Here is a 14648-nt window from a genome sequence, read left to right on the forward strand (position 1 = left end):
CAGGGTCACACATTAAGAGAGTGGCAGAGTGGGAACTAGTATTGAGATCTCTGCATTAGCAGTACAGGTCCTATCCATTGGGCCATGATGCCTCCCAGTTCAAGTAGGCTGTTACCTCTTGAATATTGCGTTTATTTGATTCATTTGTATATTTATTTCTTTATCGTAGATTTCATTTATTTTATTTTAGTTATAGCCGAGCTGTGGTTTTGATTTGCCTTGCGCACCTTTTGTGCAGCCATTTAATTGGATTTAGAATGGGATTTTCAAAAGTAGACATGTGCCCACTGTAACCAGAGGTGTGACTGCAGCATGTGTGGACATTCGGTTTGGAAGTGAATTAAGATAAACTGAATTAAGGCCACTTTAATTCTGAATAACAGCATCTGTACAAGATCTTAATGCGGTTTGACTAGCCCACTTCAAATTCACACCTTTCGTTGATTTGGATTAACTTTCCTGGTTGTCCCCTGTAGACAAACCCTGACTCAGGAGCACAAATCTCATTGAAAATCAGATTGATAGCTGCTTGAGTACATAGCCAGGGTCCTAGGCAGGCTTGTGCAGCCTATGCTGCCCGGGCTTCGCTGCTATTGTTTGCTAGATCAAAATGACCTCTGGATTTTTCTATGCCTGTGGGGTGGGAGAGGGGGAGCAGGATTTGCCTCTTAAATCAAAGGGGCTCAGAGTAGGGAAATCCTTCTATGCATCTGGATTGTAGACACTGAAGTCAGGATACTCAATAGCACAACCCAAACCTTTGAGTCAGGTCCCGGAGCTCAGACTCCAGCCTTGCTATAAAACAGAGAGGAGAAGAGTGTTGATACTGAAGCACCCTCAAAGGCCTGGGCTGTGCTTGAGGGAACTAGGTTCCCATCCTGCCTGTATATCTGGCTTTGAATTAAGTGATAAAACTGCCATTTCCTTGGCATCTAATATGTCATGTAAATTGGGCAAACAAGCACACACCTGATGCAGCTTGCATGTGCCAAGCAGTTCCCTTGGGACCTCCGTGGATCACTAAAACACCATGGCTAGAGCACAGAGGCCAGAGTGGTGCAGTGAAGTAGATAACTGCCTGCTGGTTACAATTTAAGGGCTACATTTAATATATATATATATTCTTCAGATATACAGGGGGAAAAACCTGCGAAATGAATGTGAAAATATACGCATAGTAGTAAATGTCTCAAGGTGAGTCCAATAAATGCATCTCCCTACCTAAGAGATACACCCTGAAGTATGGGAGAGTTTAAGGGCTTGTCTACACAGGGAATTATTTTGGAATATCTATTCCTGAATAACTCCTTGTGTGGATGCCCTTATTCTGGAATGAAAGTGCCTTATTCCAAATCAGTTTAATTCAGAATTCTTCTGGAATAAGAGCATCCACACATGGAGTTAATACGGAATAATTATTTTGCGTTAAATTCACACCCTACCTTAATGTGAATTAAATTCTCACTGGAGACATGCCCTACCTGTCGTATAGTTCAGCTATGTCTCTGAACTACAAGGGGGATAGATCTCAGTTAAGATATAGCTTCCCGCAGAATAGTGGCGGGCCATTAAAAACTTCAGTTTGACTCCCAGCAGTAACTAAATTGAACAGATTCCCATTCCAAAGATAAGGAAACCCTCAAATACCAGAATACAGGTGAACACTTCAGTGTGGCAAAATATCTGTGTCTTGATGGCAGGCTTAGTTGGCAGGAGTAAGGGGTTGTTGAAATGAAATCTCAGGCAATCAAGATGGAGATGTTCAGTTGTGATTAAATCCAATTGGCTTTGAAAAGCTCACCACAAATTTGTAAGGCAGCCCACTGACTTTGTTAACTGAAATGTAACAGCATGGCTACATCTCCTCCACATCCCTCCTAGTACATGCTAGGCCAGATCTTAGGGAGTTGTGTCTGTGCTCTGGGCATGCCCACATAGTAGGGGTGATTGATCAAGCTCTTAGTTATGCCTCTATCGAGTCACAGTGCTCTGAATTAAGGAGCTTCCAGAAACACGTGAGGGAAGAATATTCCACTTGATCCTACTTTTTTTCTTCCATTATTTTTTCCGTTCATGCTGTTTATTAACTGGAATGGCCGATAATGACCTTATCAATGCCCCCATGCTCCTTATCACAGCCCCCTCGATTTCGCCTAGTTAGCCAGGTTCATGTCACAAACAGACCTCAGTGTGACATGGGGCCCCCTTCCCCGCATTTCCTGCTTTACCTAAATTTGAAACTCTCTGGCAGGAAGTGACCCATCTTGCAGTCGAGGCGAGCTTGGCCGATCTGTTTCAGCAGGTCCTTCTTGCTGCAGCCATATCCGTTGAAAACACAGCCCCCGAAGAGCAGCTTCCCTCCAGCGTACATCTGTTGACAAACAGGCAGGAAGAAGAAAGAGGAAAAAAAACCCGCTTTACCATAAAAAAAAAATAAAACCAAGCGTGAAAGCTTGGGCCAAATGGCTTCCTTTTCCTGTTTTGCACAGGACTCTTAGATGTTTTCACCCAGTGGTTAGGGCCTCTGAGTGCTGCAAACACACTTTCTGCCTTCAGAGCAGTTAACACCATCAGTGCTGACTGGAATTCAACTTACTTTTGGAGTGGAAAAGTATGGGACTGTCCTCCACACTGTGAAAGCCCTTTTGCCGGCAATGTTTCTATGAACCCGCTGGACATTAGTGACAACTAGACGCTACACTGTGCTTTAGGAATAGAGTAGGGTAGATTGATCGAGAGCAGGACCAGCTCTAGGCACCAGCAAAGCAAGCACGTGCTTGGGGTGGCACAATTCCAGGGGCAGCATTCTGGCCATCCCTTTTTTTTTTTTGCTTGAGGTGGCAAAAAACCTAGAGCCTGCCCTGGATGTGAGCGTAACATACGTATGGCTGCATGAATTCTGAAGCTATTCAAGGTCGTAGAGCTGGGCAGAGTTTGGTGGTTTCCTGGTCAGGAGTTTTTTTGGGGGGAAACATTGTAGGTTCTGATTTGTGCTGGGTTTACACCCAATGAGTTTTGTTTGAGCCAACCTCAAATCTCAAAACATTCCCTCTTCTTCCTCTGGAACAGCGGTTGTAAGCATCACAGAGGCTGGAGGAGAGGATGGCTGAGCAATTAATTGACGTGTACATGGGACTAATGTGAAGCTGGTGATGTAAGTGTGTCAATACATGACAACTTTTTTCCATTTGCATGCCTCACTTTACTTATAAGTGCTGGCTAGGAATAGAAACAGAAGCATGAACATTCAAGATGGATGCTGTTTATATGATATCAGGTACCTCCTGGGCCCTGTTTTCTTGAGACCTCAAGCCTAATCTTGCAGATCAGAGGATCAAGGAAGCACTAGAGTTTGTGCAAAAATTAAGGGTTATTTACATTTTCTTTTGATCATTTGTTTCAGTCTGTGTGGGTTTATTAACCCCTTCCCCTGGAATTTAAGGCCAAATGAACCCAAATGCTCAAACTGATACCCACTGGAAACAGCTGTGTTTTTCCTGGGTTGGGATGAAAATGCAGCCAACTGAAAAACAGCAAGATTTTGTAGAAAAACTTTTGCAAAAATTCATCAATTTAACTGGAGAAAAAATCAAAATGTGAATGTTTTCAAGCAGCTCTAGAGCTAGATGAAAAATGGGATGTATTTTTCACAAAAAATATACATGAACATTTCACCCTTTTTAATCAATGACAAGTTAACTCTGAAACGTAACTGTTTCACTGCTGACCATTTTAACTGAAACCTCCAGGTAACCGGGGATTGTGGGTAACCTTTTTAGTAATGGGTACTTCTGCTTACATTGCATGGTCTGATCCCTAGTTAGAAACCATGTGAATCCAGAGCTTCCTGGTTTTTCTACTCTAGCTCAGAAATCAGTCCAAAGCTGGGCCCAGATTTGCAACTTTCTGCAAATCTGGGTTCTAAATTCTTCGGTATAAACCCAAGCTGAACCTCTGAGTCTGCTGAGGTTCATCAGTCTCTACTACAGGGAGTCTTCTGGCCCTCTCTGCCGTTTCTTCATGCCACTCCTGTGATGTATATGTGTCAAAAAGGGGTGAAATGGGCCTGTGGAGAATTCCCCCAGGAAGGGGGTGACATAGGTAGTCCTAGAGCACTCCCGTGCAGCCCCCAGCACAAGGGGCTGGCTGAGGGCAGGAAGGGAGAAGTGCCTAGAGTACGGAGTACTTCATTTGTTGTGGAATACAGAACAGCCTAGCGGTGGCTGATGGCAACTACCATCAGTTAGAACAGCCTTAGGATCCTCTCTAGCTTACATTGGGGGCCAAATCCCTATCCTCAAAGTAGCCTGGAATATCAGAGGTGAAGAGTTATCACAAAGCTACCTTTGCACCCACCTCTCCTGGGCTGAGCCTCCTGCTAGGCACAGCATGGTCCTTCAACTTCCACCTTCTACTTACAGCAGGATACATTCTGCAGCAGCTTTTGTGTCGTTCAGGATTTGCAATGAATAGATATATACCTGATCCATATGAAATCTTAATATAGCCTTGACAGCCCTAAAAACTCTGTTCCCTGATTGGGGCAGTGCAGAAGAAGATGCATTACAATTCAATACTGTGCATTCTATTTTTTCCATAGTGTCATTTGCACATAGAATCATAAGGGAAAGAGACGATTTCAAGCCAAGACTTAACGGAGGAGAAGTGATTCAGTGGAACACAGCCCAGGGGTAGCACAAATGAAGGAGCCACCCTGCTCCAGCTGTAGACCACCGTGGGGAGGAGATCTGGAATGAAGGTGGCAAAGACAGGTGGAGAAGTGAGATGGCAAGTGGATGTGGGGGACAACATGTGTGGAGACCTGTGGAGTAGAGTGAGTCAGTGGATATGAGATCAGAGCAGCAGGGTGGAGACTGAAGGAGCATAACGATTAGGGGAGTGATAATTAGGGGGAACAGGGTGGGATAGGAAGACGTGAGGTCAGAGCAATAGGATGGAGACAGAGAGTAGGTGGATATATGCAGGGTGTGACAAAAGGAGTGGAGTGAATGGGTGGAGGGCCGGGAAAGGGGAGTAGAAGGATGAGAGATCAGGATGGTGGGGCACAGAATGCAGGGAGATATGGAAAGTGCATGGTCAATTGTCAGTGGTGGTTACTGGATCACACACTTGCTCTATTTGTACATCTGTGTGAGGAAGAAAAGGGTTGTTTCAAAGCTGAAGCTCACTGATTGCCTCACAAGTTACTCTCTCTTCTGGTCAAAGTGCCGTGTGTGGGCAACTGGCCTGAGTTCTGAACGCCAGCAGCTCCCTCTGGTGTTATCTGATTAATCTCTCTGAACTGCGAGGAGCAGCAGCAGAGGGTGTAGAAAGGCACTGAAAGCCAGCACTGGTGTTAGGATTGCTACCAGCACTTTCATATCTTCTCACAAAAGGAAAGCCAGAAGGGCTGCGTGTTTAGAAGACCAAATACATCAGGCATCTAACTACAGGATCTGGAAAAGGAGCAGGTGTGTCTGAAACCAAAGTGCAATATACCCATTTACTTGAAAAACTTTCAAGCTGAATTGCTGTGTTCCTATCCTGCCTACCCACACTTTACAATTGGGTAGATGTTTCCACGTTCATTTGAACAAAGCTAATGCGCCACTCGATGTCTCCTGACATAGTTATAGATACATATCCTGATTTCTCCCATTAGATCTACCCTCTGTGTGAAAGAGGTGGGAGACATAGGGGGGTTCGGAGTTGAAATATCTTCCACATTGCAGGGTGGCCTTTCTAAATTGGAATCAGTCTCAATGTGCCCAAGTATTTTGCATCTCTGGCTGCTGTATTCATCAACTTCTGGAGCACAGGGGACTGCAGGCACTGAGGGAATGCAGTAGTGTTGAATGAATTAGCTTATTAGCTTGAGGCTGGAGCAACTCTGTCTAATTTGGCCTGTCCCCAGTGACCACCTGCAAGCTACAGATGAGTGAACATGTAGCAGCCTGTCTGCTAAAAGGAGCAAGCCAACCAGAGTGCTTAATGTCCCCAATGTATGATCTATGTTGCCCATCAGACCCTGCACAATGTTCAAGAGTCTGTTTCTTAGCTTCTAAGCCCTGGAAAGGGGAAGGACCATGTTATCCCCAGCACCATCTCCTTTTCCACTTTTAATTGCAACAACTGCGTTCCACAGGAATGTTACGGATGATAGAGTTCAGGTTCACCATCGAAGGAGGCAACAGCAGGGCCTTGTTGTTGGAAGGCTCATAGCAAACAACGTCATTTTCACCAGTTATCAGGTTAAGTCCAACTCTTTGCATCTACAGATCCCGCAGCAAACCTCAGCTAGTTTAGCAGACATTCAATTAACAGCTGTGTTGAAGCAGCCCCAACAACAGTCTGGTAGCTTCAACAGGGGATGGAGGATGAGGACTCCTGGATTCTATTCCTAGCTCATTTGGTGACATTGTGTGTGCTTCTGGCAGAAGGGACTTAGCAGGAAAAACAACTAATAGGAAGGTGCTAAGAAAAATAATCAAGATTCCCTACTTAATTTTATATGTTATGGGACAATTCCTCAGCAGGTGTAAATCTGGGTAGCTCCATGTAAACCAAAGGAGGCAATGAAGCTACACCAATGGACACCTGCTGAGGATCTGACCCTATCAATCTATTTACTCATAAGCCCCTTTCAGGGCAATATTTAATTTCCCAGCCCACCTGCAGGCAAAGCAATAGTTCAGTAAAATGATTGCAGCTATTAGACATTTAAAAGTCCCTTCCACTTCTGTGGAGACAGCACGATCTGAGGAAGGTTTGTCTGGTCTTTTGGAGCCACACTCTTATTGTCCAGCCAGGATTGCATTCCTTACAAGTGTGTTGGCTATTCACAAACAAAATGCCAACATACCGTTTGTTCAGGAAGTCTTCAGTGTAAAAATTCTTCTAAGTACGGGATAGTCACAATATGATAATCACACTACAGAATTGGTCACCTAAGTTGCACGGGCCTGTTTCTAGCCCTGACAGACATTTCAAGATGGCCACCTGAGCACTCCTATAGTGAACCTTCATGCAAACACAGTCACACAGGTGTCCGCAGATAAACCCTCTCTACCCCCAAATCTGTACTCAGAGTATTACCTGAGTGCTTTTGCTGTGCACAAACAGGAAAAGAAATGGCTTGCATGCATGTAGGAGTGTTTGTGGGAAAGGGATGAGCATGATGTGGAATGGAACTTAATTTAGATGTCACCAAATTATTTACAATAACCTCAGGGCAGTGTTTGTCCAGCTCTGCTCCAACTGATATTTCTTTGCTGTGGGGCTAGGCAGGAGAATTCTTCAAGTGATTAACGAACTATTAAGCTCAGTGCTAATTACACTGGGGGTACAAGCAGTGCTTAATTTATGCCAAGGCTTGCCAGGGCTGAGCCCTGGCATCTCTGGGCTTGGCTGTTCATAGCCCCGGCACCTCTGGGCTCGGCTGTTCATAGCCCTGGCACCTCTGGGCTTGCTGTGTCAGTTTTGAAAGTAAAAAAAAAATTGCTTGAGCCTCAAGTACGTAATTGCTTGAATCCCGACACCTCTTTCATTACACATTAAGCACTAGGTACAAGGATCAGGAGGCCTACCCTAAGGAGAATGAAGGAGATATCAGGCAGTAACAGCATCTCAGGACCAATCTCATTTCTGCAAACATCACAAAAGACAATTGGGTGGTTTCCATCACACTAGTACCTAGTAGAGCACAGATCAACAAGCAGCCCTGTGCAAGAGGTTCGGTAAGGTAAAGCGCCATTATCAGTCCGTAAGAGTCAGTCTCTCTGTAACTGTCATGGAAGAGGAAGGGGAATCAGGAAGGGTCATTTGGAGTGGAATGGCCAACGTCAGCTTCATCTGTTGAAATCTCCTCGACAAAGAACTCCTCCCTGGGCGAGAGCCTTACAATTTTGCTTTCTACTCCAGCTCTCTGCATTAGCTCAGCTCAGTTATTCAGCAGAGCACATAATACCCACCAATGCAGTGGCTGTTAAGAGGCATTTACACATTTTCAAACAGTGGCATTTGTCCAGGAAGAAATCACAACATGCAGCCCAGCCGAGCAGACCAATGGACCTTTCCTAGACACTCCTCTCCCCGCTCCTGCCACCACCCACACAGGGCTTTTTAAATCCTCCCAAGGGATTTGGTGCATTTCATGGGGTCAGACATGGGCATGTGCGGGATCTGTTTACTGCTGGCAGCAAAGATAAAAAAATGTGTGGGGCAGGGACAAGGGTGTGGGAGCTGGGCTTAGTGGCATGATGAGAATTGGTGCAATGTGTCACATGAAGGGGAGATTAAACAGGCAGAGCAAGAGCTATTGTACATCTGCCTACTCAAGCACAATTGGAATAACTGGCACTTATTCAGCAGCTGTCATTCCGGGCTATCAAAGCACTTTACAAAACGGCAAATTAATATTATCGTGTCCATTTTACAGATGGAGAAGCTGAGGCACAGAGAAGTTAAGTGACTTGCCCAAAGACATACAGTGAGTCAGTAGCAAAGCTGCAGTGAGACTCCAGGTTGCCTGATTTTCATGCTGTTTCCTTGGCGAGGCTCAGTTTTTCTATATTTCTGTCTCCCTCAGCTATCCCTAGTTTTCTTTTCAAAACTGTAATCCTCCCCCCTCCCTTGTGCTTTAAAGTTACTCATGTCAAACAATGATCAAAACCTTATTTTAATAACTACACTTAAACAAATCTGTCATTAAAATTTCATCCCTTCATCTAGGTCCTTCCTTTGGAAAAACTTTAGCAGTAAATTCTTGGTTCCACAAATCAAAGTCCTTTCAAACAAAACCATTTCATGAAGTTCAAATGCTTCTGCAATGACCTCTGTTTTGACCATAACATCTTATTTGCCTGTACATCCAGACTGTATGTTAACAATAAGCTTAAGTGTGTTGCAGAGGTCAGCCGATGGATTCTGGTTGCTAAATGGAATGAATAATAGCCTTATAACCATTCCAATCCCTGGTCTTGTCTGTCCAGTGAGACAAGAGTGTTACACTTCCACAGTCAGAGATTTACAGGGCTGTAAAAGAGCCATTCTAGAACACAGTAGGGCATTCATTAAAAGGCTCTCTTATACAGCCTTATCTGACTTGGCGCCTCTTTCAATGAACCCAAATAAAAACCTGTGTGAGCCAGGACTCCCAAGAAGGGAACTGTACTTCCATGGAAATAGCCCTTCCCAAAGCAGTGGAATGTCTAGCCGTTCAATAGCACGGTATTTCTTCTGTACAAAACGTGGGCCTTTGGCAAGTGGGTTCTAGTCCCAGCTCTGCCACTGACTCAGTGTGCAGTATGGGCAAAGCCCTTAATTCCTTCCTGCCTCGGTTTCCCAAGCTGTTAAATGGAGATGGTGCTTATTTCACAGAGCAGCTTGAAAGACTGGATTCATTGTAAATTGTGTGATCTTTGGATAGACAGTGCCATGTACCAGCAGAGACTGGGTGAGGACAGGGTTTTGGCTGGATATCAGAGAGGGCTGGTGAAATTATTCACAGTCATCAGATGATTAGGAATAGCCAACATACTGACACTGACTGGCACATTTTTGGAGTAGAACAGCTGAAGAGTCTATACTAATAGAAATTCATTGAGTGCTTACATATTGAAGGCAAAATCCTGAAGTCCTTATTTGGTTAAAACTCTCACTGAAGTGAACAAGAGATTTGACCCACAGGGATTATCTAGAATATCTGATGAATACTTATTTATTCAGTGAGGTAGCTGTTACTGTTAGGGTTGAGATGGCTGTGTCTATTATTTGTAGGGTGTTTTAATCATAAGTGAGTGCTCATTAGGGTTACTTATTTCACTTTAGACATGTGCTTAAATGTTAGGCTAGATGGGGGCTATATAGGCACAATATTACCACATAGACAGCTTGACCCTGCAACACTAGATGGGAGTTTTGCCATTGACTTCAGTGGGAGCAGAATCAGAGTGAGTATTTCACAATAAAATCCATTACTCGGGTGAGACAGGGCCACTTGTGGTCACTAAAACCCCTTTAGAAACTTTTCATAATATAAGGGTGCCAACCCCAGTGTCCTAGCCAAATTCCAGTGTGGGTAACATTCTGCCACCCTAAACTGCTACTGTGGTTTCATCCAGATATGTTATTCTTCAGTTCCTATCCTAAAGTGTTCAGTAGTCTTGCTAGGCTGGGTAGTCTTGCTCTGATGCACACCACCCCAGAAGTGGCTTCATTTCAGGGAGGGGTAAAGTGAGTCCTGACATAGATTGTACGTCACTGTAAGTTTGTGCTCAGACAGCCTAGGACAAAAGGTGCTGGATGAAGCTGAATAGCTATTGTATTGGTAAAAACAAAATAAGGAAGACTTCTACAGCCAAACAGGAATATGACTGGTGACCAAACAGAAAAGTGCCTTCTGTTCTTCAGTTGTAGACACTCTCCTGTCACACATTCACCTCCTAATTTGGTAATGCATATGGATAATGAACGGAGACAAGATATGCACTGGAGGAACATATACAGCATGGCCTTGGGTTTCTCTTAGAGGCATTGGATTCAGCCTTCTTCAAATTTTGGGGGAAATTCGTGGTGTGGGCCCATCTTTATAAGATGGATTTGAACTGTATGACATTAGATCTGAATCCACCCAAATGTGGGGAAGTTTGGATCAGGATCCATATCGAAATATTGCAACTTCGGCCCATCTCAACTTTTTGTAAAGGAACTTCTCTCCTGCCTTAAACCACCATCCTTCCTAGAGGTAATGTGATTCATAGCCAACAAACAGATGTTTTAATGAGTCAGTGACTCTTTCTCCTTCAGATCAGGCTGGTACTCAGCCTCATTTACAATGGAGCTGGCTGGCAGGCAGCACTATGTATAATGTAGTCACCCATGAGTACCATACATCATAGAGACATAGTGTTCTGACTGAGTCACTGAGCCAAAGGTTCAGGGTCCTTCCAAGTGGCAAAACTTCCAGACTTACCAGCACCATTCCCGGAGTGACAGCATGCTTCCGCACAAGCAGAGGTGGCAGGGGGGGCTTTTTTCTCATGACACTGTCCATGTTGTACCTCAGCAAGCGGTAAGGGTCACACCTGCACTAGAGATGGACAAACACATTCATTCTTTCTAGGTCACAGATGTGTAGCCACGTGGCTTAATGCACTAATGGAAGGGGCTAATAGTACAGTGATGAGCACAGTATAAAAACTTGAATAGAATAAAATAGGTCTTTGGGAACTCTAGTGGGGGGGTCTCAGCTAAAAAATAAAGCCCTAATGTTGGTTGTTATAATTTTAAAATGGAATGTGTTAGAATCACTGAAATTGATGATGGAGAAGAATGTAAGTGATTTTTGTCAATCCCAACGACGAAAAGCTATTGCTCCTTAGCAGTATTTGTGAGGGACATATCCAGTCTAGTTTTAGATGATACAAGTGACATAGCACTAGTTAACAGGGGTCACCAAAATATTTTATCTGTGAAGGTTTCGATAGAAATGAGTTGCTGCACTGCATTTGTTGGAGCAGAAGAGGTTGACATCTGTCTATTTGAGGGTTTTCTACTGCTGCACATCACCATAGTATTTGAGCGCCTTCCATATAAAATCAATAGGAACAATCAAAGTCCCAGCTGGACTTCCTGGAGTCTCTGGCACTTCTCCCTTTTCAAGGTGTGGGGAGGAGTTGGGGTTTTGATTTTTTGTGGGGGTTGGGGTTTAGGAGTACAGTGTTATGAAATTACAGTCTAATTACTCTGCCACATTTGTGGCCAGATGCAAGGTTGTTTTGGATCAGGCCCTTGAAGCACTGCAGCAAGAGGTATGTCATTTATATAGCCTTAGCGGTACACAAAATGCTCTTTGATTGTATCATTTATTTCTTCTCGCTGACTGTGACACTTTGCCAGATAAGCTAAAGAATGCTGGGAGTTGCAGACTTGACACAGAGTCGTGTATATACAGGACTGTAACCACATCTGGAACTCAGGCCAGCATTTAATTGTAGGACTGTGTATAAAAACGGTTGGAAATACAATTCTCAAATCCTTACATATATGCTGGCTCTGAGCTCTGACACTGCTATACCATTTCACTGTCACTGTTGAGTGAAACTTGCTTGGTTTTATTATTAATCCAGTCTGGAAAGACTTTCACCACAAAGTGTTAACTCAGTAATTAATCTGATACTCTCATTTGAGTAGAACCTATCTTCTGAATATGTATAATACGGATGTAGCAACATCCTCAATATTTGAACTGGACTGGAGACACTGATGTACAGTTTGAGTCTCTCTCTTTAAGGGCTGTTTTTCTTATAATTGCCATATAATTGCACATGCAGCTGGTTCTGAGACATCAATAGTGACCCCTAGTGAGATTAAAATAATTGCACTTGCAGTTGTTTCTACTAGAACAGCAGCACATCCTGGTGGCTAGTTTGCAAAATGTGGGTGCAGTCATTATTAAGCTTTATCTTTTAAATAAAGATAACAAAGATAAAGGTAGCAATCAGAATGACATCTTGTGTTGGTTAGACATCTCTTCTGCCTGGTCTATGCATGTTATCACACCAGTGACATTCTGTAGCTCAGTGGTAAGCAGAAAGCCTCATATTTATCATTTCAAGGGGAAATGATCAAGTAGTTTAGGGACAAATTTTATAACTTAACAGTGACTTAATGAACGTGGAGTCTGAACTCCCCCACTCATCGCTAGTAATGGTTCCTCAGCGCCCAAGGTCAAAGTTGGAGCACATTAGTGGACAGCATGAGAAAACTTGAACTGCTGCTGCTGTGTGTTGTAGCTTCTCCATGAAGAGTTCTTCCGTCTCAGATTCATAGATTCCAAGGCCAGAAGGGGCCACTGTGACCATCTCGTCTGACCTCCTGCATAACACAGGCCATAGATCTTCCCCAAAATAATCCCCAAGACTGTCAGTCTAATACTATTCACTAGTGTCACTCACTCTCTGATTAAGTGAGCTGTAGCTCACAAAAGCTTATGCTCATCTCTAAGGTGCCACAAGTCCTCCTTTTCTTTTTGCGGATACAGACTAACGCGGCTGCTACTCTGAAATCTGAACGTTGTGTTTCTTGAAAAGCACGAGGCAGTCCCCCTTTGCTGTGGGTCGCCTACGTGTGTTTTCTGTCCTCTGATCCTTCTCCCCAACCACAATTTACCTGAACACAAGGGGATGGGCGGCCATGCTGTTTTTCCATGTACAGGCTTTGTAACATCCATTCCAAGAAGGGAGAATAGGAAGGGTTTTGGGATGACAAGACAAAGATCACCAGGATCTGATCGGACTTTCTGGGGGCTGAAATAAACTTGTCAAACTCCAAGTCAGTAACAAATGGAATTTTCACGACGCACTTGCAGCCCAGGCCAGTGTCCTGTTTGGAGAGCAGCCTCCGGAGCACAACTGGGCAGTCAGCAATAGATGATGCCCAGGTACTGGCAGGGCGTGCCCCTGCAGCTGAAATAGTTTTAACTCTGCAAGGCATATAAAGTTCAGTTTAGATACATACATAACAGAAGTACATAATATACAGTAGATATTTATTGTAATCCAAGAACGTAGTTAAATACAGGTCACTTTGTTACCATGATTTCAGGCAGAGGCTCCAGTATGCCTAAGACATGGAAATCTGACCCTTTAAAAAGTTGAGTCGGCTTGCAAGTATGTCATAAATATAAAGGGAAGGGTAAACCCCTTTAAAATCCCTCCTGGCCAGAGGAAAAATCCTCTCACCTGTAAAGGGTTAAGAAGCTAAAGGTAACCTCGCTGGCACCTGACCAAAATGACCAATGAGGAGACAAGATACTTTCAAAAGCTGGGAGGAGGGAGAAAAACAAGGGGTCTGTGTCTCTCTGTCAGTATGCTGCTTTGCCGGGGATAGAACAGGAATGGAGTTTTAGAACTTTTAGTAAGTAATCTAGCTAGGCATGCGTTAGATTATGATTTCTTTAAATGGCTGAGAAAAGAATTGTGCTGAATAGAATGACTATTTCTGTCTGTGTGTTTTTTTTGTAACTTAAGGTTTTGCCTAGAGGGATTCTCTATGTTTTGAATCTAATTACCCTGTAAGGTACCTACCATCCTGATTTTACAGGGGTGATTCCTTTACTCCTATTTACTTCTATTTCTATTAAAAGTCTTCTTGTAAAAAAACTGAATGCTTTTTCATTGTTCTCCGATCCAAGGGTTTGGGTCTGTGGTCACCTATGCAAATTGGTGAGGATTTTTACCAAACCTTTCCCAGGAAGTGGGGTGCAAGGGTTGGGAGGATTCTGGGGGGAAAGACGTGTCCAAACTACGTTTCCCAGTAAACCGAGTTAGAGTTTGGTGGTGGCAGTGGTTATTCCAAGGACAAAAGATAAAATTAATTTGTATCTTGGGGAAGTTTTAACCTAAGCTGGTAAAAGTAAGCTTAGGAGGTTTTCATGCAGGTCTCCACATCTGTACCTTAGAGTTCAGAGTGGGGGAGGAACCTTGACAATGTAAAATAGAGAAAGGCTTAAAAAAACCCACCAAAAAACCCATTCAGTTGAACCTCCCAAATTTTGCAGAAGGCTTTGAACCTGCATCCAGACCCTGATTTTGCAACTTGGGGCTGTCTCAACTTAAAAAGCATCATATTCCCTAACATCAAAGGAA

The 14648-nt window shown here is 43.7% G+C and overlaps 1 protein-coding gene across 1 annotated transcript in view; it reads right to left on the minus strand.

Moving 5' to 3' along the window:
* The window catches only part of LOC311524210 (uncharacterized protein C3orf20), a gene marked incomplete at its 5' end in the record, with an annotated part of 49824 nt that overhangs the window by 12852 nt on the left and 22324 nt on the right, over positions 1–14648 (minus strand). Inside the window, 3 exons of the mRNA XM_084635090.1 lie at positions 2229–2371; positions 10973–11089; positions 13171–13483. Coding sequence (XP_084491216.1) covers positions 2229–2371; positions 10973–11089; positions 13171–13483 — 573 coding nt within the window. The remainder of the gene's footprint in view (positions 1–2228; positions 2372–10972; positions 11090–13170; positions 13484–14648) is intronic.

The sequence above is a fragment of the Lepidochelys olivacea genome (genome assembly GCF_965140295.1).
Source record: "Lepidochelys olivacea isolate rLepOli2 genome assembly, chromosome: 7".
NCBI classification, from domain to species: Eukaryota; Metazoa; Chordata; order Testudines; family Cheloniidae; genus Lepidochelys; species Lepidochelys olivacea.